Genomic DNA, 23960 nt, shown 5'->3' with positions numbered 1-23960 from the left:
ACGGGAGCCAGCAATCACATGACTGGTTGTCGAAGTTGGTTCTCAGAATTGAACGAGTCAGTGACCGGCACGGTGAAGTTCGGAGATGGATCACTTGGAGAGATAAAAGAACGTGGAGATGTGAAGGCTGCGTCTGTGAAAAAAACAGAGAAGATGATCGATGGGGGAAAAATCGATGGCTTTGTGAAGATTGAATCGGAGGAAAAAACAGAGAAGCGAGAAGAGAAGAAGAGCGATGGTGAGAAAATCGTTGGCACTGTGAAGTTTGAATCCGAGGAGAAGAGCGATGGCGTTGTGGCGGAGGTCCAGAATGTAGCAACAGAGGTAGCAAAAGCAAAGGAGATAAAAGAGAAAGACTGTGACGGTGAGAAGAAGGAGAAGGAGGACGGAAACACTGGCTGTGCTATTGAAAAACAGGTCGCTGGAGAAACGAAAGCAGAGAAGGAAAAGGAGAAGGAGGCCATTGTTTCCGGCAGTGCAATTGAAGTAGCACAGGTAATTAAACCTGTTGAGGAAAAGCCATTGGTCGGACAAGTAGAACAGGTAATTAAAACTATCGATGAAAAGCAGTTGCCCATTGAAAGGAAGACAGAGAAGAAGGAAGGCAGAGATAATGGCGGCAGCTTTCATCCTGTGAAGCAGAGTATATTATGGCGACGTCAGCTGCTTGTCAAGGAATATGGTTAGAACGTTTACTGAAAGAAGTGGTTTGAAGAATGTAAGAATGTGAAGATCGAAATACAAGATTAAGGGGATGATTTGTTAGTTTATTTAATCTTGTATTAACCGTAATTAATCTAATTTACTGTTTGTATTTCAATGTATGTCAGTTAAGGGTAGTTAGTAGCGGTTAAAGGTGGTTACTAGCGGTTAAGGGTGGTTACTAACGGTTAAGGTGGCTATTCTGTCTATATATGTATTCTGTAACCAGTTGAATAATAGTATGTTGGTTTATTGCCTCTCTTAGTTGTATGAGTGTTTTCTAACCACCATTACCCTAACATCGAATGAGTTTAGTTTTTTGGTTGCTCTTAATAGCCAAACCCATGTTCTTACCTTTTGTTTTCTTCATTATTCTACCTATTCGTGTGTGATATGGTCATATGACAATTACCTATGAGTGCCCACGAGAATTATACCATTATTTTGTGGTTTGGACTAACCAATTTTAATGTCCCTCAAAAAATCAAATGACCTTAATATGCATTTTATAACGAACTCGGATTGATCTAAGGTGGTAGAAAGTCAGGACATTATCGAATCGATAAAAAATATATACAAAACTAAAATATTTATTCATACCAAAATAATAATAATAATAATAAAAACAGCTAAAAACCGGAAAGAGCATATGAACATAGAAACAAAAAACAATGAAAAAAATGATAATCAAAAGAACAAATCAAAATATGCATATAGTTGACTCAGTCAAAACAATCACCAAAAGTTGACTGAGTCAAAAACCGGAGGTGGCCAATCAGAAATCGAAATCGCAGCGAGTGGCCTGAAAGAAAGTAAAAGAGGTGGCACTTGATTCCAATGGAACCTTCAATTCGCAGTTGACCTTTGGCTTCAACTTCCCAATCCTAACGGCGCCCAATTTCAACCTCAACCGTGGACGAAACTTCACGTCGATGTTGAACACGCCTGCGAGCTTCTCGGCGTTGAACTCTGTTAGCTCCTGGGCGCCGAGGAGGACGAGCTGCTGGCCGTTGAATTGAGGGGTTACGACGGTGGTGGTCTTGTGGCCTTGGTAGAAGGGCGGCAGCCACTGGGTGTTAAGCCTCTGGTCCTTGTAAAAGGAGGAGGCTTCGATGGCGTCGTAGTACACTCCAATCCGCTTGTTGGGGTTTCTAATGGTGAGGTTTAAAGCGAGATTGTAATGGAGCTGGTTGCCGGTGAAGTTGAATTGGGTGAGTTGGGCGCTGGTGACGTCGAACCTCAGCTTATTGGGACGGAATACGAGCCATAATATCAACACCGCTATGCCAACCACCACCACTATGCCAATGATGAGCTTGATAATGGTGCTTAGGAGGCAGCAGGCGCAGCCTCGGCCGTGGCCGTGGCGGTGGTAGGTCTTTGTGGGGGGAGGGACGGAGGGGCCGTAGAAGGCGCCGTTCAAATGGGGTTGTTTGTCAGCCATGTGGCGGAGAGAGAAGGGTGAGTATTTGGTGTGAAGAGAGAATTGGAAGTGAAATGAGGTGGGAATTTAGAGGTGATGATTTTGATATAAATAGTGAAGGAAGACGGCGTTTATACGCGTAGTGGAAGCTTTGTAGGAAGTTTCTCAATGTGTATTTGAAAAGATATTTGAAAATCGAGGTAACCGAGAAAGAATGGATGGAGGTGATGATCTTTATTTACCTATAATTTTCCTCTTAATTAGCTAATATAAGACTATTCTTTTTAATAATACTCAACCGTCTCTCTACCCTTAATAGAAACAATAAATACATAAGCCCATGAGGGTCCGTGGGAGATGTAAGAAAGGAGTTGCGGAGGGTATCAATACTAAATGTGAGTGAGGACAAAAAAATACAGATGAATAAGTAACTTGACTAAGAGATATAAGCGAATGTTGGGCTCATCAAAATGCCGAATCTAAAAAAGAAAACGAAAATACAAACAAAATAATAAATGAAAAGAACTAGTTTTGTATATGTGATATTGAAGAAAGTCTGCCAACCTCATCACCAATAAAATATGAACAATTTTCAATGAATGCATTTTTTTTCAATCCTCCATCTTCTTTTATGTCAATATTGAAGAAATTGAATCCTCCATAGCCACAATAAATAAAATAATAGTTAGTTTAAATAAAATTAGAAAACGTTTTCATTATTCGAAGAAAATATACATACTTTTTAGATAATCAAATTTGTGTGCCAAAATGAAAATGAAATATTTAAACATGATAATTTTTGTTGATCGGTTAGGATGTAATTTGTATTATTTACCCCAAGTTCGAGTCACAATTGAAAGAATTAAATAAATAGAATTGTCCATTAGAGTCTAAATTAACTGAGATATTTTATATTTTCTATGATTTTAAATTTTCACAAAAAAAAAAAAAAAAAATGTCAAAATGTTGTAAATATAAAAAAAAAGAAATAAAAAGTGAAAGGAGTGCAATAGATGCGTTTTGGGTCAGAAAGCGTAGACGTCAGAAATAACATGAATTGTCAATGCCGCGTCTTCAAAAACGTACCAAAAACTAAACCAATATCTTATTTCCTAAAGGACTAATCAATGTAATATCAATATGATAACCAACCCAACCGTGTTGAAACTTTCAAATTTACATCCTTCCCTTCTTTTTTTTCCAACAACACAACTAATTTATTTACTTTTTTACTAAAAAAAATTAGAAATTCACTCTTACCTGGGATTCCAATTTGATATTTGAACATCTTCAACATTTCTCTACAACATGGTTACGTTACCCATTTTTTATTTTTCAAGAGTGAAAACTATTTTCATAAGTTCATACGGGTCCTCACTCACATGTATATGATAAAACACGTTTGGTCATTCAGTTAAATATAAGTCTAAATACTCTTATCATTCAAATAGGTTTGTAGGAAAATAAACATTCATACCATTAACAAGAAACTTCCTACGAAGCTTCCACTACGCGTACAAACGCCGACTTCCTTCTCTATTTATATCAAAATCGTCACCTCTAAATTCCCACCTCATTTCACTTCCAATTCTCTCTTCACACCAAATACTCACCCTTCTCTCTCCGCCACATGGCTGACAAACAACCCCAGTTGAACGGCGCCTTCTACGGCCCCTCCGTCCCTCCCCCCACAAAGACCTACCACCGCCACGGCCACGGCCGAGGCTGCGCCTGCTGCCTCCTAAGCACCATTATCAAGCTCATCATTGGCATAGTGGTGGTGGTTGGCATAGCGGTGTTGATATTATGGCTCGTATTCCGTCCCAATAAGCTGAGGTTCGACGTCACCAGCGCCCAACTCACCCAATTCAACTTCACCGGCAACCAGCTCCATTACAATCTCGCTTTAAACCTCACCATTAGAAACCCCAACAAGCGGATTGGAGTGTACTACGACGCCATCGAAGCCTCCCCCTTTTACAAGGACCAGAGGCTTAACACCCAGTGGCTGCCGCCCTTCTACCAAGGCCACAAGACCACCACCGTCGTAGCCCCCCAATTCAACGGCCAGCAGCTCGTCCTCCTCGGCGCCCAGGAGCTGACAGAGTTCAACGCCGAGAAACTCGCCGGCGTGTTCAACATCGACGTCAAGTTCCGTCCTCGGTTGAGGTTGAAATTGGGCGCCGTTAGGATTGGGAAGTTGAAGCCAAAGGTCAACTGCGAATTGAAGGTTCCATTGGAATCAAGTGCCACCTCTTTTACTTTCTTTCAAACAACTCGCTGCGATTTCGATTTCTGATTGGCCACCTCCGGTTTTTCGACCCGGTCAACTTTCGCCGATTATTTTGACTGAGTCAACTCTACATGTATTTCCATTATTTTTCTTTTCCTCTCTTGTTTTTTGTTTTTATATTGATATCTTCATTCATTTTTTTTATGTTCATATGAATAAATATTCTAGTTTTTGTATATTTATATAATAAATTTGATATTTATTCTTAGAACTCATATTCTCTTTTTTAAAAAAATAAATCTTAGGGAAGAAAGAAAAAAAAAAATTGAGAATAAATCTTAATTTAGAAGAAGCCTATTGCAAAATTATATGTATATATATATAAAGAATTATTTTTAAATTTTTTTAATAAAATAGTTGAAAAATGTAAATTTATATCCATTTAAATTTCTTATTTTGTTCGAGAAAAATACATAATAATAATAAATATGGGACATGTTTGTGTATCTATATTTATGAATTTTAAAATCAATATATTTAGTTAATGGTACGTTTATTTATTCAATTAAGAAAATACGGTGAACCAACGAACGGATAGGAAAAAAAACATAACTTTCTATTGGGAGTGAATGGATTGAACATGGGCCACAACCCGGCCCAGATCAAACTGGACAAGGCTAGTATTTTCAATCTCGTTTTGGGCCTGGGCCTTGAGAAAGCGCAAACCATTTGAAAGCCCAAACCTGTTGTTTATAATGTTTATAAGAAATGTTTGGTTTCCGTCTTCAATTGATTTGAATGGGATCTCACATAAACACATTACAAGAAACACATTACAAGAAGACCTTATCTTATTAATATACAATCAATTTGAGCGACATTAAAGTTAAGGAGTCTCCATCAAGAGAGGCAAAATGATTAAATGAGACAAACCCCACAAACTTTAAACTTTAAACTAGAGTAGATTAGAATAAATTAATTTGCAAAATAAAAGGAAGTGGGGGACAAAATTGGGAAATGGAGAAAGCACGAAACTTTAGTACATTGATACTTGAAAAGTTTGGCCAACTTTGCAATTAATAACATTGGGAAAGAACAATAAAGCATAGGATATGAAAAGATTGAAATAAGTAGAGGAAAAAGAGAAATTGAGCACCATCCATTACCCATGTGGAACACCAACCCCACACCCTTAAGTTCCCCTTTTCATACCCATTATTATTATTATTATTATTATTATTATTATTTTGGATATCAAGCTTCTACATGACACCTCATTTCAATAAGAGATGTTTTTCCAAACATGTTTTCAATTAACTTTAAAAATTGAAATAATACGAACAAACATGAATTAATAGTTTTGGATGAATTTAATTATTTGCATAATTTAGGGTTTCATTCAATAATTATAAATTTAACACCAACATAATTGCTAATAACTTAGTTTGTGTTTACACATTTAAATTTGTTAATTTCAAATTAAAAACTTATTAAATTCCTATACCTAAATTTTATAGGCGACCTAATTAAACCCACATTTATTTTAATGTTTAAATGGAAATGGAAAATAAAGTGAATAGCGTGTCCCTTACGTAACTCCTCTATTTTTAGTTCAATTAAATTTTTAATTTCAACTATAACCTTAATTTTTTTTTAATTATTATTAACTCATTATTTTGCTAAAAATACCACAAAAATAGGATGAGAAATTATAAAAATAAAATAAAATAAGATAAAGTGTTGCATTGACGAAAATGCCACCGAAGGAGACAATAATTACCATACATTCCCACTAATTTCATTTATTAAAATTTAAACACATTTAATTTTCGCCAATCCTTTTGCGAAAATTATATATTTTTTTTTTCTTTCCAACACGGCTTGTGCACTTTGTATAAAACCTACCAATATAATCGTAAAAACACGTTTACTCATAAAATTAAAAAATAATAATAATAATACAACCGTTAAGTAACGGCGTTTATATTTGAGCTTACTTACCATCAAACACTGACGTCGCATCGCTGAACAACCTGGTACTTGACGTTATACTGAACAATCGACCCATCGCTCGGACTCGGATACCCGCCGAAGTTAATCGCCGCTGGGCAGTTCGCGTGGAGATGATACCGGCCGGTAATGAAGTTCCCCACCTTCCATCGGACCCGTCCTTCGAGTTTAACTAGCAGCAGCAGCGCTCCGGCGCTTCGGTCTTGATTCAGAGCCGAACTGATGAACGGCGCTACCGGTACGGCGGTGCCGGAGACGAAAGGGGACCATACGTTGACGTCTTTATGGCCTTGGTAGAACCCGGGGATGATGGTCCGGAGAGTGATCTGTTGGTTGCGGTAGACGGCGTAGACGCGGAGGTCGTCGTAGTAGATTCCGATGCGGCGGTTGGGGTTGCGGGAGGTTACAGTGAGGAGGAAATTGGAGGTGAGGAAGCTGGGGACGGTGGCGTTGAAGGCGTAGACAGTGACGTCTTGGAGGACGAAAGTGGGCTTTGTGGGGCGGAGGACGGCCCAGATTATGAGGATGGTGAAGAGGACGAGGACGATGAAGATGCCGATGATAGCGCCGATTAGTTTCACGAGTTTTTTGCGCTTATTCTTGCAGTGCTTCTCGCAGTCGTACGCCATGGCAGTTCTGAGCGGCGAGGAAGATGAAGATGAAGAAGAAGAAGAACGCGGAAATGGCGTTTGCGTGAACTGACCACTGGTTAAGAGGAGGAATATAGTGTGGGTGTGAAGAGATTGGATGGTATTTTTATATTTAATCTACACCGTTCATTTTCAATCCGGTCCCACCATTAGCATCCTTTTTCAAATTGAAGAAAATGGTTGAAAATATCGTGGAAAATTACAATTTTGACCTCTCAACAAGAAAAACAAAATAATAAGATATTTACTCTCAAATCATTTTTTTTTTAAATTATATTACATTATTTAAAAATTAGATGGCAGGTTAATTATGAATAAATTTGAATATTATTATTTTATTTTGATTTTAAAATTAAATTTTACCGTAGTCTTACTCATCTTTCATTAGGTAAAAAGAACAAAATTGGTGTCATTGTCAATTTAACTGTTGAAAATGGATGGAGATATTTATGGCAACGGGGAAGTTGAAGAATTAAAAACAAAATAATTTAAAAATAGAATTTAATTTAACAAAAAGAGAAAAAGATACATTTTTACTGGAAAATGAATTAATATGGTCTCGGATCCATAACCCGATCCGGAAAAACGCGAATTATTGGATTATTTTAAAATCATCACATGGGTGATAAATTACATAATAATTACAATTAATTAGCTTCTCAGAATTTAATTATGGATTTAAACGCAGTGCTGCCCGTTATGTTGGGTCAACAAAGGAGCATTTTTAATAATTAGTAAAAATTAAGAAATGAGTATTTTCTAAGCGATGGGCGTGGAAATGGATCCCCGTCGACGTAGGATATTGATTGATGTTGAAAAAGTCAAAAGCGACGTGGAGTACGAGGGGGGCCCACTAGGCTTACACGTCAACAATCCCCTCGCTTCGCTGTGCAAAATGCAATGCACCGACAGGCCATTGTGTCGGCGTTCTGTTTGCTTGCTTCCTATCATTTTCATTTCTTTTTATTTTTTTCTTCTCTCATTTATTATTAAAATGAAAAACCATAATTATTCATTTATTCTCCTATATGTTTCACCTAATATATATTATTAAAATGGAAAATGTGGTAAATATTTTTTTTTTAACCAAAGGGTAATATAGTTTATGAACAATATGAAATTAAATATATTTTAATCCAATGTGAGCTGAGCAATTTGTGGTGCAGAGTACAAGCATGGGTGATGGCGTGTTTAGACGTGGAGTCAAGGCGGCTATGTTTTGATTGCTTTGGCTCCTGAAGCTAAATACCATTTCATACAGACTGTTTATATATATATATATATATATTGGATTTTTGTTGGCATCAAACATGGTTCCTAATAATTGTTCCTTTCATAAATGATTCACAAAATAAATAGATAAAATAAAATGTTCCTTGATTCATACGTTTTCTTTATTAACTAATACAGATTTTAAAAATTAAGTTAATATGATAATAATTCAAATGGACCCATGCACTCATAAAGTAAATTTATAGAATGGGAAACCAAAGTGTACTTGAAACATAAAAAGATAGTCTTCGGGACTCCTATTCCAACAATTATCTCCTCTAACAAAGTACATCATAAAACTTCCCTTGAGACCTACGGAACCCAACCCTCGAACATGCACCTCTAAATCGAGGCTCGACTCATGCTCTGGAACCCTCAAACAAAATATACAATTTGTTTGACACTTACACTTAGGATTGACTAGTTAAGGGCATGACTTTGATATCATTTGTAACCGTGGTCTATGCTCTAAATTGCTTATTGGGGCTAGCAAAATATGCCTGAATTGGGTACATTGTTAAATTTAGCTTTCGAACTAATTTTATTTTAGGTTGGGAAGTCCTTTATTTTAATTTAGTATATTATCTTTGGAAAAAAGATCTATAGTGTAGTTTTATACAAACTAGTAATAATAATAAAGCATAGTTCATGTGATATGTGATTGCTTGAAAAAGGGTAATGAGACGAGAAGGATGGTGGTTGTGTGTTGATTGATGGCCCTTTAGAAGCATGATTCATAACATGCCTCATGGAATCCACACCCAATCATATCAATTCATAATGGATGGAGATATTTAATAATTCTAATTCATTTTTTGGATTCCTTATTACTATCACTTAAACAACCAAAAAAAGACAAAAAAAAAAATGATTATGTTTGTTATATTCCAATTTCAAATTTCATGAAGGTCCGGGGAGGATTGGGCCTGATCTAATCAAAGCCCAAACACATCATTTTGTTGGATTCTGGTCCACAATCCATTGCGTATTGGGCTTTGTGCTCTTAACAAGCCCACTTATTAGTTTAAATTATTTAATTTTACAAAAAGGTTTAATTTACAATTTTCATTTATCTCCTTACAAAAAGGAAACCAAATTCTTACTTAAAAGAGAACAAAAGAGATTAAAAAAAAAAAAGCAAAAACAAAACTATATTCCTAAAATATATATGAAACAACTCTTCATCTAATTTACCATTTTGTCCTTCAACGCCAAACACAATTCCTACTTACCTGAAAAATACAAAACAAAATAAACACGAAATCCTCAGATCTATTTAGTATTATTTTTTATTTCTCAAATTTTAATGGGTGAAAATATATAATAATAATAAATAAAAAAAAAAAAAACGATTACCCATGAACAGAGGCGATGATTCTACATGAGAACCGCGCAATGCATGTGGTGGCCATGGGCGGAGAAGGAGCCATTAACGGAGTTGGGGGTGCCGAAGTCGATCTTCAAATCGTCACAAAAGACTCTCAAAATAACGTGCCTGGTCCACCAAGACCCAGATTGGAAAGTGGTCCATACGAAGAATCTCAAATTGAAACTCACTTTCCTCGTCGCCTTCTCCTTCCCCAATTTCTCCTCTGTCTCCTCCCAATTCCCCGGATCATCAGGGCTACTCGACGTCCATCTCACCCGCATTAGGTTAGTCCTCTCCACGGCAAGAAAAAACGGGTCCGCAAACGACATCGCCAGCGTGTTGTCCTTATAGCCCACGAACCCCTGGATCCGCTTGAAAGTCAGGTTCAATTTCTTGTTGGGGTTCTGGACCACCAAGGTCGCGTTCCAGTTTCCGGAGTAATTCGATTTGGAGATGTTAAAATTGGTGACGCCCAAGGTATCAACTCTGAACGTTGGGATTTCTGGTCGGAGGATGATCCAGGTGATTATGCTGGTGAGCATCATTAGAACCACCAGAATTATTAAGGCGGTAACAATGCCGCGGATGAAGGAGGCGTGAAACGGCTCCACCGCGTAATTTTGGGGGCTATTGTGGTAATAGGCGGCGGGAGGGGCTTGGGCGTAGGCGTAGCCGTTGTAAGGTGGGTAAGCCCCTGGCGCTGGAGGGTACCCCGGATGTGGGGCTGGAGGGTACCCCATGGTGGGAGGAGGGTAGATCGGAGCTGGGTTGTGTGCGGCGGAGGGCGGCGGAAGAGGTTGGGAGTCGGTGGATTTGGATTTGGATTTGGATTGTTGATTGTCCGATGAAGAGGCCATTCTTTTTTCCTGCTCTCTCTCTCTCTCTCTCTCTCTCTCTGTGGCTTAGGGAGAGAGAGAAAGAACAATAATGGAAGGGGGAAGATGGTGGAGAAGGCTTGGATTATGAGGGAGTTTGTTAACGCTTTTCTTAGAAAAGACGGCGGAACCAGATGGTGGAGAAGGCTTGGATTATGAGGGAGTTTGTTAACGCTTTTCTTAGAAAAGACGGCGGAACCAGATGGTGGAGAAGGCTTGGATTATGAGGGAGTTTGTTAACGCTTTTCTTAGAAAAGACGGCGGAAGGTTCGGACATCGTCTTCTTCAACCTCTGTTTGGGAACACCATTTCCCAATAAAATATGTTATAATTTAATAAAATTCATAATAAACTTCAGGACTGAATAATATATATATATATATATTTTAAGAACAAACCCACCACTCGTAACCCATTTATTTATTTTCTAAAAAAAAGAAAAAAAGAAAAAAAAAGGGGAGATCCTACAGGTATTACAAAATTAATTTAGTCATATTCTAATAAATAAATAATAATTGGAAGGTATTTCATCCGATTTCCTTTTACGGGCGGTTGCCGAAAAAGTGGCACTCTAAACCAGATTTTGTCGTTATAATTTAAAAATATTATATTCTGTTAAAAAGATATAAAAAGGAAATCCCAATACAGCCCCCCCAACATGACAACCGAAGACTCTGGACAAAAGGATTGAATTGTCTTTTTCTATTGACGAATAACAAGACTTCAGAATCGTTGAGCTAAAAAAGAACATTAATTAAAATGATATAGAAGAGCAAAAATTTAATTATATCAAATATATTGAAAAGATAGGCTCTTAAGGAAGGACAAACTGCACACAACGTTTTTTTTTTTTTTTTCCTTTTCCTTACGTTTCACAAAAAGGAAAAGAAAAAAAAAATATGCCTTTTGGTCAAAATAGTCACACAATTAAAAAAATATATATAATAGGTGGATGATGGACCCACCTACTTCTCTGTGATCAACGGCCTTGATCTTTTCGATTGAAGCGCCATATGATCCAATTATAGCAAACGGAATACTAGGTACACTTTCCTTTCGGTGTACTCGACTCCACTGGAAAAATTCCAATCCTTCTATCTACCTACTCTGCTATTCACACGCAGTTGAGCGCACAATATGAACCGAAAATAAGCTATTTCGGGTCGGATTCTTTCACGGGTCGGGCAATTGGACCGGCGTGTGACCGGAATCCCGTCGTCACGGCGTCGTGGGCGCAGCAGTGAAATCCGGCCGCCACGCCTGTTTCTTTGGCATTCAGACAGTCCCAGCAGACTGCCGTTTTCAGTCTCGTAGTGCCGTTCTGGACGCCGCCTCCGCCCAGCGCCAGATTGCGTTGCCCTATGTTGATTAAGTATTTCTCCATCTCTAATTGTAGCTTCCAAAATCGCTGGTCGTATTCGAATCGGTTCGTCGCTGGCGAGATGAAGCCGGGGAGTAATTCGTTTTCGATGCCAGTGTTTCGTTTCAACAGCATCACATTCTCCAGTGGATTTTTCTTCTTTGAATGATTCGTCTTCGTCATTGTCTTTGTGGCCGATGAGAAATCGTATTCGTCTTCGTTTCCCTGGATCTTTCGCCTTCTCTCGCGTCGAGACCGTTTCAGAACCACGAGAAAGAAACAGTTCTTCTCGTGTGCGATTGCGCCGAAGTTGACTTTCCCGGTGATAGGGATTCTCCGCCGAATCTTTGCCGTGGAATCCATAGAGATCTTATACTCCGCTAAGTAAACCGTGAACTGGTGCGAAGAGATTCCGATCATCTTACTCAAAATCGACTGAAAATTCTTGAACTCCGTCGAAGAAGACACAGCGACGGAACCGACGTCGGCATCTCGTTCGCCGTCATGAAAAACGACCGGGAACGAAACGCACCCGGCGGTCTCCACCATCGCCGCTACAAATTAACCGATTCTTCTTCAAGAAGAAAAAACAATCATCCGAAGGGTTTTAGAGAGAAATCTTGAAGGAAGCTGTGGAGGCTTTTACAAGAGTAGGCCTTGGGTTTTTATGCTAACAACTACAGGCGGTGAGGGTATTTTCGGAACTAAACAATATATTTGGGGCCTTGGTGCCAAGCAAAACAAGGGAGGAAATTTTAATAGGCTTTTATATAAGGAAAGAGACTTGGGAATCAAGTAAACCAAAACGACAGCGTAATGATCGCATTGGGGGGCGCTTAGACCAAATTGGCCCTCTGAGTAATAGAACTCTCTCGTCAACGCCTCGTTGGAAGGGGATTCCGCTTTGTTCTTGCCTCTTCCGAGCTTCGTCATCATCCATGGAGTTTCCTCCAGAAAGATACAGAAGAAACGTTGGGATTTCTCGCTTTAACTTTACTGGAAAAGTAATTTTGCTTCGTCATCTTTCTATCTTTCTCTGTTTGTTTGATTTTTTTTTTTTTGTTTTTTTTGTTTTCTTCTGTTGATTATGGATTTTTCTCTGTCCAATTAATTCCTTAGCAGATTTTTGCTGCTTCATGGCTGAACAGGCAAGAAATCTTGGAAATGCCTCAGGTAGTTTCGTCTTTTCCGTCATATTTTGAGCTTTATTCATTGGCAAAGAGAAAAGTACCAACGTCTCTCTGCCTTTTGTTCTGCTTCTCGCTTTATTCTGTGCGAATTAGAACATATAATTATAGGTTCGATGTCTGATGTCCTCGTGAGAATATCCGAAAATTCTTTTTGTGCTCCCTTTTCGAAGAACACATCAGGTGTTTTCATATTCGAGTATGAATTTCGAGAATCCTGTGAAATGAGAAGGGGATTTTTGCTCATCTCTCTCGAATTCGAGAGAGTATTAGTGGGATTCTTGCCATGGCTTCCATTAAACATCTGTATTACATGTTTATTGTACTGTTTTGCACTTGATGATTATTCAATGGCTGGTATTTATCATACTGATGGAAACTTTAGACAAATTGTGTGTGATTTTTGCGTTCTATTATCACGCGGGTTTTCTTGGAGTTAGAAATTAAGGCATTTCTTATACCATCTTTATTATTTCCTGCATAACTTGAAGCTCATGGAAGATCCTTAAATTTGTTTTCTTATTTAACCGATCGTCCTTCGACTAAAAATGATTCTCCATCATACATGGTGGTGCAAATGAAGGGGAAGATCTCAAAACTGCAGCCAAGGAGTAACTTCTGCAGGAATTATAGCAGAGGCACGCAATCTTAGATGCTTCCAGATAGATATACAACGATTTAGCCTCTATATCTCGTCTTCTACTATATGATGAACTTTAGAAAAATGAATTCTAGCTTCGTTTAATCTTGTGATGTTAAGGAATCTCCTTCTTCAAAAGTGTCTCCGCAGTTTTGTTCTTTCTTAGTACAATCTTATGCTTATCTATATTGTTTATCCTTAAAAAAATCTATAGCAAGCTTATTTGGTAACTGTTATCATCTGCTCCGAAAACTCAGTCGATGTGTATAGATTATGTTTTCCCCTTCAAGCTTCCATGATGGTTTGATTGATCCTAAAGCTCGTTAACAAACAAACAGGTTTCTTCTGAAGTTCACTGGAAAAGACAAGATAAATCTTCTGGGTGGAACTGAAAGGAAAGAGTTTGGCAAGTGGTTATGGATGTCATTTGAACAGATACTAAACTGGGCCTATCATATCAAAAGGGTTGTCGAAAGAGAACCCGGCTACCTATTTCATTCGACGTTCCGGGGCGGGGGGTGAGTAAACTTCTCCTTGCTTCATTCTTTTCATTGCAACAATTTACCTAAGATCTTTATAATCGTTTGAACAGGATGCTAATTCCCGGAAGCCTGCTTATGCGCAAGTGATGAAAGATTTTGGTAACTTCATACAAGGAAATCGGGAAGATGCCATTTCTTTTTAGCAGAGGGAAACCCAATTAGTTAGGTGAAGTGTTCAAATTCTGCTGTGGGAAGAAGTTAATATATTATTCATGGATCGTAAGATCATTATATACCATACGAATCACGGGTTGTATTCTTATATTTTCGTTGTTCGAATAAGAATGCTAAAATTTCTAATGCACGTTGTTTGATCCGTTTGGAATCTTGACCAGGTATGGATTCATGTTCATACTGGAAATCTGAGGGGAAGATATTGGAATCAGAACCTTCACACATTTGTCCAGCTATAAAAGGATTGAAGTGTGCAAATATGAGATGGTAAATGATTTCCAGGAGCGTGATTGTGACGCTCTTCTCCTTTTAGCTTTAAAGCTACGTTTGGAAGAATGAGTATGAAGGAATTTTGATTCATAGAATGGAATCAGAACGTGGGTTTCACTTTTAAATTTGGAATTATTTTTTCTATCTATATCGATTGACATAGTTGTTTTTTTTTGGTATCCACAATGAATTCAAATCATCTCTCAGTAGCTTTGTGAAGAAGAAGAAAAAGAAACTTAAGCACGTGCATTGAAGCTACCTTTTACTTTTATGAATCCAGTGCTGTCCAATCTCAAGTGATGATTTCATGAACTAAGTCCTCTGGTTGGTTGATGCTAATGCCATCTCATAGCTAGTCATCAAGCAGTGTCAGCGAGAATACCGGAGTTTCAAGAGGGTGGATTGTGAGATCCCATGTCGGTTGGTGAGGGAAACGAAAAAACCTCTTCTTAAAAGATGCGATCCCATGTCGGTTGGAGAGGGAAACAAATAAACCTCTCCCTAAAAGACGCATTTTAAATCCCTAAAAGACGTGTTTTTAAAATTGTGAGTTTGACGACGATACATAACGAGTAATGGGTCAAAATGGATAGTATTTGCTAGCAGCAGACTAATCCGATTATTACAGCTTCCAATTCAATTTCATTTCGTTCCATTCTGATTACTTGCCCGTGCCCAGTAATTATTGAACCAATCAATTAATATAATTAAGTCCCCCTGTGGTGCAAGCTTGTTTCTATTTCCTAGCCATTTGGCTATTGTTATTTAAATAAATTAAATAAATGTTGCATTTATGACCAAACCTTGTAATATGTATATATATATAAATCATTTTTAATATGAAAATGTAACCTTAAGTGTGAGACAAGACCGATTGATCTTATAAAATTTAAATAATATTTATGATGAATTTTATAAAACAACTAATTCTAATATTTAAAAATGTTAGAATAATTTGTCCATTAAAAGGCGTAATATAAATTTTATAAAGAAATAAAAATAAAAGGGACGGTGGAAATTCTGCAATTAGCAGTCGTCTTGCTCACACCTCGAAGGGCTTTAGGGAAAGAAATCGAAAGTAGTAAACATCGGCGGAGGGTAAATGCGACAGACGCAGCTGCCAGCGCAGGGCCTGACTGCGACGGTGAGCCCAACCACTGTTCTGCGTCACTCTTCCGGATCCGCGGAGGAGGCGCCGCCGAAGCAGGTCGCACTCGCCATGGACAGACTCGGCCATGCCGCCCGCCTCATCGCTGACATCAGGCTCGGCGCTGATCGCCTTCTTGAAGCCCTCTGCGTCACTGCACAGCCTCACCAGAGCACCAAGCCTCTCCACTTGTTCCAAAAAGAAGACGCTTCCATGCGCCAACACCTTCTTGACCTTCGTGCTGTTGGTATTTTGCATCACTTATTTTTCTAGGGTTACGTCTATGATTTGAATGCGCTTTCTTAGGGTTAATTAAAATCATTTCGGTAGCGGGATCACTCATTCGCTTACTTCCCGGACTAGTCGATTTTAGATTCAAAATGCCCCTATTGAAGAGGGGGTTTAATTTCTGCTGGACGAGATCATACAATTGAAAGAAGGGTTAAACGTTCGCAAGATTTTAATTATTTTACTTCTAATTTTGTCAGGAAAGCAGCTTGAAGAGTCTGGTGTTCTCAGTGAATCTCTTCTTTCGAGAAGTAATTCCTGGGGTCTACATATGCCTTTAGTGTGTCCTGATGGCGCAGTGGTTGCTTATGCTTGGAAACGTCAATTAGCTGGCCAGGCTGGTGCATCAGCAGTTGACAGAACCAGGTTGGTTGAGACATTTCGCACATATCTATCTAGGAAAAGTAGCTGCTCAAGGGCTTGGATTGGGAAAAACTACTTAAATTTGCAAGTTCACTCGATGTTTCTTCATATTGCTTAAGGCGGTAGCGTGTTAATTTAGACTCAACTCGCTAAATTAAGTTTCCCAAATTCCTTTTATAGAGATAGTAGGAAACTGGGCTTCCAGACTCGGCTTGATAGTTTTAGTAAGTTGTGGTTGATATTTAAGGAAATTCAAGCCTCTAACAGACTGGATATTGAGTTGCTTGTAGCAACTTGACTTTTCCGGGGCAATATTTTTGAAAATACGAAGAATTTGATCAATTATCTTATATGCATGTACGTAAGTTTATTGAATGGTCAACAATGAGAACCTGATTTGTAAGATGAATAGATGCGTTATGGAAAATGATATTCAGGCTACGGTTGATATTGAACAATATAAATTATTTTTATTTATTTTGATCATTTTTGTGTCGAAACCAGATTGTAAGGGCCCCTGAATCTAATGAAGTGATCACACAGTCTCATTGTTTTTTTCACCTTCTCCGGGTTTTAATTGTTTAACAAGTTCTCTGATTCAGAGAGATGAAGTTCACAAATGATTGGCTTTAAAATGTTTTGCTTCTATTTTACTGTAGGAGAGTTTCAGTTGCCACTAAAGTTCAATATAATAGGCAAAATCTGGTAAATTTTAATCCGACTTTCATTAGTTCAGGTAAATGCTTAACTGAGGCTTTACTACATTTATAGGTTAGCTCTAAAGGCCTTCACTGACCAGAAAAGACGGTTTTTCCCTCATCTTGATGAAGAAAATGGGTCGAATATGGAGCCTGCTCAAAAGAAGCCTTGTTTTTCTCATGGAGTGACAGATGTTAAACAAGAGGAGCTTAATGATTCTAGTTCACTTTCAGATATTCTAACATGTATGGAAAAGGAAGTGCCAGACCTTAAGATTTTCACATATGAGCGATTGGACTGGTTGAAACAAGCTTCAGCACTTCCCTCACAAGCAAATGAAAATTCCATAGGAGCATTGAAAGAACATAACTATCATAGTCCTAGGATGAGCCCCAGATCACTTGATGCTACTTCTACTGATAAAGCTGCTGTGATTGAGTTGATAATCCCTTCTGTCTTTAGAGCCGTAGTGTCGCTGCATCCAGTTGGTTCGGTTGAACCAGATGCTGTAGCTTTCTTTTCTCCTGATGAGGTACTCTATTTTGTGCTAAGTACTCATTGGCAAAGTTTTCTTACTCATTATTTTGTTGTACTGGCTACAAGAAAATTCTTTCAATGAGCTGTGCTATTGTCTGTGAATGCTCTGGGAGTTTCTTTTCTCCTGATGAGGTACTTTACCTGCCAGTTGTGCATGTCTAACGATTTGCAACCAGTTGATTTATGAAGTAGCTGGCGTGGATCAATAGTGATTTGTTGTAATGCTTTTTATGTTCTATTTGTAGCATTGTACTTTAGCAGAACTGAGAGTAAGGTAGACATGATTTTCATAGCAAATGCAATTAGACTTTCTTAGTTGTATTCCCACCTGGTTTGATTCATTGCACCTTTTCCCATTGATTTTCCTTGTATCTCAAGGACTTAAGTTGGTTACTATTGCAGTTTATTTATAAATTTTTTGTGTTGCAACAGAGAGGCAGCCATGTACATGCCAGGGGTTTTTCGAATCATCATTTATTTAGACATGTGACGGTACCTATCGCTTTGTTCATTATGTTTACGAATTCATGTTTCTGGAGTTTGCACTCTCTTAATGACGATAATTCCTTTTTCTCAATGCAGGAGCATGCTGCCACGGTGCTGCAGTACTTTATTGGAATTCAAGCTAAAGCAGCTCTACATCCTCTATTGGTAACATCGTCCATTAAATTTTTGGACATGCTTATTCTTTCTCCACTCCATTTAAAATCCTCGAAAATTTATATGTGGTATTCTTTTTTTGTAGCTTTGGATCTGCAGCTATCAAAATTTATTTTCAAAAGCTTGTAGGTGCGTGTAAGGATTTTCAGTGCTTTCGCAATTGGTTCTATATGGATTTGACATTTTAATGGTGTGTTAATCTGGTCTTTTGCAGTAAATGCGGACGGCTACTATCAGTAAACAAACAATCAGATTTACTGCTACCTCCTGCAATTCGCCCCTACAAGCAGTTTTGTACATCTAAAATTTCATCAGTTGTGCCCGTAACCTCATTGAAAGACCAGAAGTTGGATTCTGTTCAGGCTTTCCACATTGGTTGCTTCACAGAACTGTAGTCACACCTAGCTCTACAGGTATAGCTGGATAAACCACACAATTGCTCGATCCTTTTAAAAGCCTCTAGTTGATTATGAAATTATTTTATCTGGTAACAGTTGATTACGGTAGTCACACCAGTTCCTTTTAATCAACAATTGCCGCTATTCAAGTTTGCTAAGCTCACTTTTTCATGGCTCATACTACGACATTTAGTCTGTGTTATATCAAACATCGCAAGGGAATTTTCTCTTCTTTCAGCCTCTGCTCTGATTACTTTGTTCTGGTCCTTTGCCTTTTACTTGCCTTCTTCCAACTGAACCATGTTTTTCTTAACTTCTACTTATCATCACTTTGTTACTAACAATAATGGTTATAATTCCTTTGAGCACCTCATGGACTCTGATTCACATATCATACAATATCAGTATTTTCCATGAATTAGTATGCTCAGAATTAGAAGAGGACGCAGCCTGCTTGCTATATTGTACTGCTGTCGTTGATTCACTAGCCCGTGCATTATATTTCATTTCAGGTGCTACACGGTCATTTGTAAATTGCTGCACTGCGTTGCAACAAGTACATTAGAGGGAGTGGTATTCAGAATATTCAGAGGAGGCAATGATAATGTCAAAAGAACCATCCAATTTCTGAGGTGGCTATTTTTATGCTGGCTCAAGTGGCTTGTCATCTTGAAGGCAAGAAAATGTCATTTGCATCGATTTGAGCAGTTGCTAGCTCCTTCATACGTTTGATCACAGAAACATTTGTATCTTGTCCCTTCAGATTGATGTTAGAATGATAATAAGTTCGGTGTTGGGTGCACGGCCATTTAGGTAAGTGCTTCATCATTTACTTATTCTAATATTATCTTGTACTCTACTAATTTCCCCTCTTCCACCTAACTTTGCCGTCAATATTTGCTTATTATTTCAGTTAGCAACAAAATTTGGAAATGCGATGATTTGTATTAGATGTGGGACTATGATAATACATCATAATTTCAATTATATGTGACAAAATTTGTATGAAGATGACTAAATGTAGAATTTAGTGAACGTTGAATGACCAAAAAAAAAAAAAAGCTAGAAGTTGAAGAGCCACAACGAAAACGTCATCTCGGATTGATTTCTCATCCATCCTCGTTACCAAGAGGAACTTTTTTCCTCTGTTATCTCTGCTCTGCCTTTTTTCCTCCCTCCTTGTAACATTCTCAATCCAACAACAAACAAACAAACACATCTGGAAATTTGTATCCGAAACTCGAGATGCAAGAAGTGCAATTCGAGAACACTTGCGTAGAACTGTCCAGTTTCAAGGACCATTGATGTTATCTTATCTATATATATATATATATATATACATCGGCATACCCAAAAATCATAGCCAACAATTGACAGAATTCTCTGGTATCAGAAATCTCCAAATTAAACGCAGTGGAACCAGAAAAGAACTGGAACATATTCAGCTACCTATCCAAACAGAAGCTATCCACCTACTACAGAAAAGCAAGAGGCAAAGAGAAGCATCAAGGTGTACCTCGTGTTCTTCAACGACCATCGCCCGAAGTGAAGGACTCCGCAAACCCAGTTGGCCTCGATGGTATGCTGCCCTTGCTGTCTTGCAGCTCAGAATAACTCAAATCCTTCCCTTCTGATTCTTGCCATCCCTTCACCATTTGATTTAGGGGTAGCCTGTAATCCACTCCTGAATATTCCTCTGTGGTCTCCTCATCAAATGGCTTCCATTTCTCAACGAGCGGAGCAAGTACGCTCACAGCATGACTCATATCGGGTCGTTGTAATGGATCCCTTGTCGTGCAATGTCCAGCTAATTCAGCAATCACGCATATGCTTTCAAATATATCTTCTTTACAATCCAAGGTAGGATCCACAACATCCATCAGCTTCTGCCTGTCCGATTTTATATGCCAGAACCACGCAGCAAGATACTGGCTTTCTTCCGGTCTATCTTCGTCGAGAGCCGTTAGTCCAGTCAATAGCTCCATTAGAACAACTCCAAAACTAAACACGTCGGCTTTCGTAGTAATTTTACCCGTCACTGTATCCACGAAACCATGAAACTAGAAGTTAGAGGGAACTAGCAAATTCTTTATCCTACAGTCTACTTTTTACAAACACATAAAAAAGCTTACCAGCATATTCTGGCGCCAAGTAACCAAATGTCCCTGCAAGTCTGGTTACTACAGATTTTTGACCCTCAGGCGCTAGTTTAACCAATCCGAAATCAGAAACTTTTGCTCTAAAATCATCATCAAGCAAGATGTTCGAAGATTTGAGATCGCGGTGGATGAAGCTCTGACGGGCTAGACTGTGAAGATACTCCATTCCTCTAGCAACATCCAAGGCAATGGTTAACCTCCTGTTCCAAGAAAGAGGCTCAAGCTTTAATCTTTTCCAACGAAAAAGATGCTTGCTGAGAGCCCCTTCAGACATATATTCATAAACAAGAAGTCTCTCATTTCCTGCAATTGAGTATCCCAACAGTGACACCAAATGGCGGTGTCGTACCTTTGAAAGAACTGCAATTTCAGATTGGAACTCATCCAATCCTTTACTGCTAATTACACCTGCCTCCATTCTTTTCACTGCTATTTTTGTTCCATCATCCAATTCTCCCCTATAAACTACTCCGAACCCACCACGACCGAGCTCGTTCTCTGAAGAGAAATTATTCGTCACGTTTCGTAGAACTTGTACAGATATGACAAGATTTCCAGATTCAATGCCATGAGAATCTCCAAGTCCAGTTTTACCGCTCCCCGACGCTGGAGAAGTACTATTATTATTGTTATTTGCAACAACAATCTTAACCAAATTGCTGGGATCAGATGGATCTCCTGGATGAACGACCAGAGAATTTTGAGCCTTGTCTTTGCTTCTCCTCTTCTTAATCAAGTATATACACAGAGGAATAGCCACAAACGCAACAGCTACCAGACTCACAATAGGAACTACAGTAGAAACTATAATTGATGCCTTGGGACGTTTAGATGTTTGTCCCATCCCATTTCCAGAATCAGAAACCAGTCCTGCCGTCGGAGAAGAGTGGCTGTCGGAAGGTGATAGGTCTCCAGGAGAGTGGCTGCTGGGAGCTGATACGTCTCCGATTCCTGATGGTGGGGAAGACGGGGAAGACGGGGAGGACAAGGAAGACGGGGCTTGCTTAACATTTAACAAAGGGTTCCCACTTGTAACAAGTTTCACAGAGCTTCTGAATTGAGGCAAAGGAGGGGATATGTTATTGTCACTCACATCCAACAAAGTAAGAGACTTCAAAGTAGTCAATTTCGAGGGAATCGGACCGCTCAAATTGTTATTCTGAAGTCGAATCTCGGCAAGCGACATTAAGTTAGCTAGTGAAGAACTCAAGGTCCCATTAAGACCCAACTTAGGTAAATTAATGATATACACATTCCCAGATCTGCAGTTCACTCCCAGCCATGGCCCTGCACATGGATCATTCCCAGTCCAAGCAGTGACAAGCCTCGAAGGGTATCCCATTGCGCCGAGAAACTCGATCAGGGTCATGACTTGAGGGGCACAAGCAACCCCTTGCTCCGCTTGACAGAATTGGTTCGAAGAAAAAGTCACTTTTGATGCTTTAAACTTCGGGACTGGACCCATGAAATTGTTATTGTTCAAATCCAAATGGCTTAAACTCATATCAGCCAAGCTCTTTGGAATCATCCCAACAAATTCATTACCATTCAGATTCAGATCCTGCAGAAGAATCAAATCCCCAATATTTTCAGGAATAGTCCCAGAGAATTGATTCCCATGGAGCCACAAAGTACTCAACGAAGTCATCGTGGTCACCACATTAATAGAACCAGACATTCCACCTCCAACTTGATTATTAAGCCAAAACCTCGATAATAACATACCCTTAAAACTCGCCGGAATCCTACCGGAGAGTCTATTGTTAGAGAGCGCCAACACAGATAAAGAAGACATAGACCCAAGAAAATCCGGTAAGGGACCAACCAAATTACAACTCATACAAGTAAGATTCGTCAACTGAGCTGAATTGCTCAACGTCGATGGAATCATCCACCCAGAACTACCATTGAAATAATTCCCATCTAGAGCAAGAACTTCTAAACTATCCAGGCCTGTAAAAAAATCAGCCGGAATGGAAGTGAAATTGTTGTAATCAAGATACGCGTACCGTAGATTCTTCAGGCCATTGAACGACGGCAAGGGACCGGAAAATTGATTCTTCTGAAGACCGATGTTGGAGAGCATAGAGAGGCGATTGAAACTCTGCGGTAAAGGGCCTTTCAACCCCATCCCTTGGACCTGAATTTGCGAAACCCTCGTATCTTTGCAGAAAACAGAGGGCCATTTATTGCCGCATGGATCGTTATCATTGCGTGGCCATTTCAAGAGCTCTGGATTTTGCAACCCTTTTCTGAACTCATTGATAACAGCAAGATCATCGGGGTCGGTAGCGCCAAAACCCACAGAAAACAGAGCAAGAAGGAGTGCCAGAACGAGCTCTGTTTTAACATCTTCCATGGCAGATCTGCAGAAATGCTTGCAGAGAAGAACCTTCACAACCCCATTAATGGCGCTTTTCTCACAATACCCACATGAAATCCGGCAGTAGAGAGAAGAGAACCATGGGATTAGGATCATTAAAACACACCCAAGTCGAAGAACTAAGTGAAAAGCAAAAACGAAAAATGAATCAAGAGTTCGAAAATCGAAAAGCTAAATTACTCTGTCTTCAAAACGGAATAACGGGGAAGGAATCAAGCAATGGCGGAAGTTGAGAGCGAGAAAGGTGGATCCGTAACGACAAAACTTACGGGACAAGATCGGAAACTGAAAGAGAACAAAAAACAGAGAGAAAATGTTGGCGAGTGTGTAGCTTGTGAGAGAATTTATGCTTTGGTTAATGGTTTCTGGAAGTTCGGAACGCCACGCGCCTTCTTCTTCTTTCTTCCATTCTGTAGGAAGAGAAGGGTATTATTGTCTTTTTCACTTTTGGCGGTTACCCGGCGCCATCAAAGCCGAAGGAATATAACTTAGCTAACCGGAACTTCTCGACGGAAACTTTAAATAAAACGTGTCTGTTTAAAATAGAATAAAACTCGAATTATATGATCCAAAATGATTAATTATAACAATTTTTGTTTTTTGTTTTTCTATTTTTAAA

The 23960-nt window shown here is 38.9% G+C and overlaps 6 protein-coding genes and 1 long non-coding RNA gene across 8 annotated transcripts in view; 3 read left to right on the top strand and 4 right to left on the bottom strand.

Annotated features, from left to right (window-relative positions):
• The window catches only part of LOC111452658 (NDR1/HIN1-like protein 10), a 2744-nt gene extending 535 nt beyond the window's left edge, over positions 1–2209 (bottom strand). Inside the window, exon 1 of the mRNA XM_023093519.1 lies at positions 1912–2209. Coding sequence (XP_022949287.1) covers positions 1912–2146 — 235 coding nt within the window. The 5' untranslated portion in view covers positions 2147–2209. The remainder of the gene's footprint in view (positions 1–1911) is intronic.
• Positions 2210–3696: 1487 nt separating this feature from the next.
• Positions 3697–4568, top strand: LOC111447589 (NDR1/HIN1-like protein 10). The gene has a single exon (XM_023086839.1). It carries the CDS (start codon positions 3756–3758, stop codon positions 4422–4424), a length of 669 nt encoding a protein of 222 aa, XP_022942607.1. The 5' UTR covers positions 3697–3755; the 3' UTR covers positions 4425–4568.
• A 1535-nt stretch (positions 4569–6103) lies between these two features.
• LOC111450912 (NDR1/HIN1-like protein 1) lies at positions 6104–7102 on the bottom strand. The gene is made up of 2 exons (XM_023091161.1): positions 6360–7102; positions 6104–6259 (listed from the first exon to the last, which is right to left on the bottom strand). The coding sequence occupies exon 1, from the start codon at positions 6995–6997 to the stop codon at positions 6362–6364; it is 636 nt and encodes a 211-aa protein (XP_022946929.1). The 5' UTR covers positions 6998–7102; the 3' UTR covers positions 6104–6259; positions 6360–6361.
• A 2236-nt stretch (positions 7103–9338) lies between these two features.
• Positions 9339–10874, bottom strand: LOC111447106. Its single transcript, XM_023086109.1, has 2 exons — positions 9647–10874; positions 9339–9522 (listed from the first exon to the last, which is right to left on the bottom strand). Exon 1 carries the CDS (start codon positions 10514–10516, stop codon positions 9668–9670), a length of 849 nt encoding a protein of 282 aa, XP_022941877.1. The 5' UTR covers positions 10517–10874; the 3' UTR covers positions 9339–9522; positions 9647–9667.
• A 3277-nt stretch (positions 10875–14151) lies between these two features.
• On the top strand, positions 14152–14950 carry LOC111451759. Its single transcript, XR_002712023.1, has 2 exons — positions 14152–14239; positions 14314–14950. It is a non-coding gene; the product is annotated as an uncharacterized LOC111451759 (long non-coding RNA).
• A 762-nt stretch (positions 14951–15712) lies between these two features.
• LOC111446014 (mediator of RNA polymerase II transcription subunit 27) lies at positions 15713–19808 on the top strand. 2 transcript variants are annotated; one of them, XR_002710990.1, is made up of 8 exons: positions 15713–16101; positions 16343–16508; positions 17277–17736; positions 18174–18233; positions 18324–18392; positions 18487–18530; positions 18616–18888; positions 19312–19808. XR_002710990.1 is itself a non-coding variant. In XM_023084625.1 (8 exons), exons 1-7 carry the CDS (start codon positions 15810–15812, stop codon positions 18794–18796), a joined length of 1272 nt encoding a protein of 423 aa, XP_022940393.1. In that variant the 5' UTR covers positions 15714–15809; the 3' UTR covers positions 18797–18814; positions 19312–19808. The 2 variants fall into 2 exon arrangements, 1 of the variants encoding a protein (XP_022940393.1); XM_023084625.1 differs by having other exon boundaries at positions 15714–16101; positions 18616–18814.
• A 385-nt stretch (positions 19809–20193) lies between these two features.
• On the bottom strand, positions 20194–23744 carry LOC111446006 (receptor protein kinase TMK1-like). The gene is made up of 2 exons (XM_023084616.1): positions 20932–23744; positions 20194–20837 (listed from the first exon to the last, which is right to left on the bottom strand). The coding sequence occupies exons 1-2, from the start codon at positions 23435–23437 to the stop codon at positions 20326–20328; spliced, it is 3018 nt and encodes a 1005-aa protein (XP_022940384.1). The 5' UTR covers positions 23438–23744; the 3' UTR covers positions 20194–20325.
• Between the last annotated feature and the right edge of the window lie 216 nt (positions 23745–23960).

This window comes from Cucurbita moschata, unplaced genomic scaffold (assembly GCF_002738365.1).
Source record: "Cucurbita moschata cultivar Rifu unplaced genomic scaffold, Cmos_1.0 Cmo_Scf00001, whole genome shotgun sequence".
NCBI lineage: Eukaryota > Viridiplantae > Streptophyta > Magnoliopsida > Cucurbitales > Cucurbitaceae > Cucurbita > Cucurbita moschata.
Note: the sequence above shows the minus strand (reverse complement) of the source record. Positions and strands in the feature narration are given on the sequence as shown.

Coding starts and splice junctions, on each gene's coding strand:
- LOC111447589 (XM_023086839.1), top strand. CDS start 3,756: ATGGCTGACAAACAACCCCAGTTGAACGGCGCCTTCTACGGCCCCTCC.
- LOC111450912 (XM_023091161.1), bottom strand. CDS start 6,997: ATGGCGTACGACTGCGAGAAGCACTGCAAGAATAAGCGCAAAAAACTC.
- LOC111447106 (XM_023086109.1), bottom strand. CDS start 10,516: ATGGCCTCTTCATCGGACAATCAACAATCCAAATCCAAATCCAAATCC.
- LOC111446014 (XM_023084625.1), top strand. CDS start 15,810: ATGCGACAGACGCAGCTGCCAGCGCAGGGCCTGACTGCGACGGTGAGC. Junction 16,509..17,276: donor TCAGCAGTTGACAGAACCAG/GTTGGTTGAGAC, acceptor CTACATTTATAG/GTTAGCTCTAAAGGCCTTCA. Junction 18,393..18,486: donor CAGCTCTACATCCTCTATTG/GTAACATCGTCC, acceptor CTTTTTTTGTAG/CTTTGGATCTGCAGCTATCA.
- LOC111446006 (XM_023084616.1), bottom strand. CDS start 23,437: ATGATCCTAATCCCATGGTTCTCTTCTCTCTACTGCCGGATTTCATGT. Junction 20,838..20,931: donor CTTGGCGCCAGAATATGCTG/GTAAGCTTTTTT, acceptor TCGTGGATACAG/TGACGGGTAAAATTACTACG.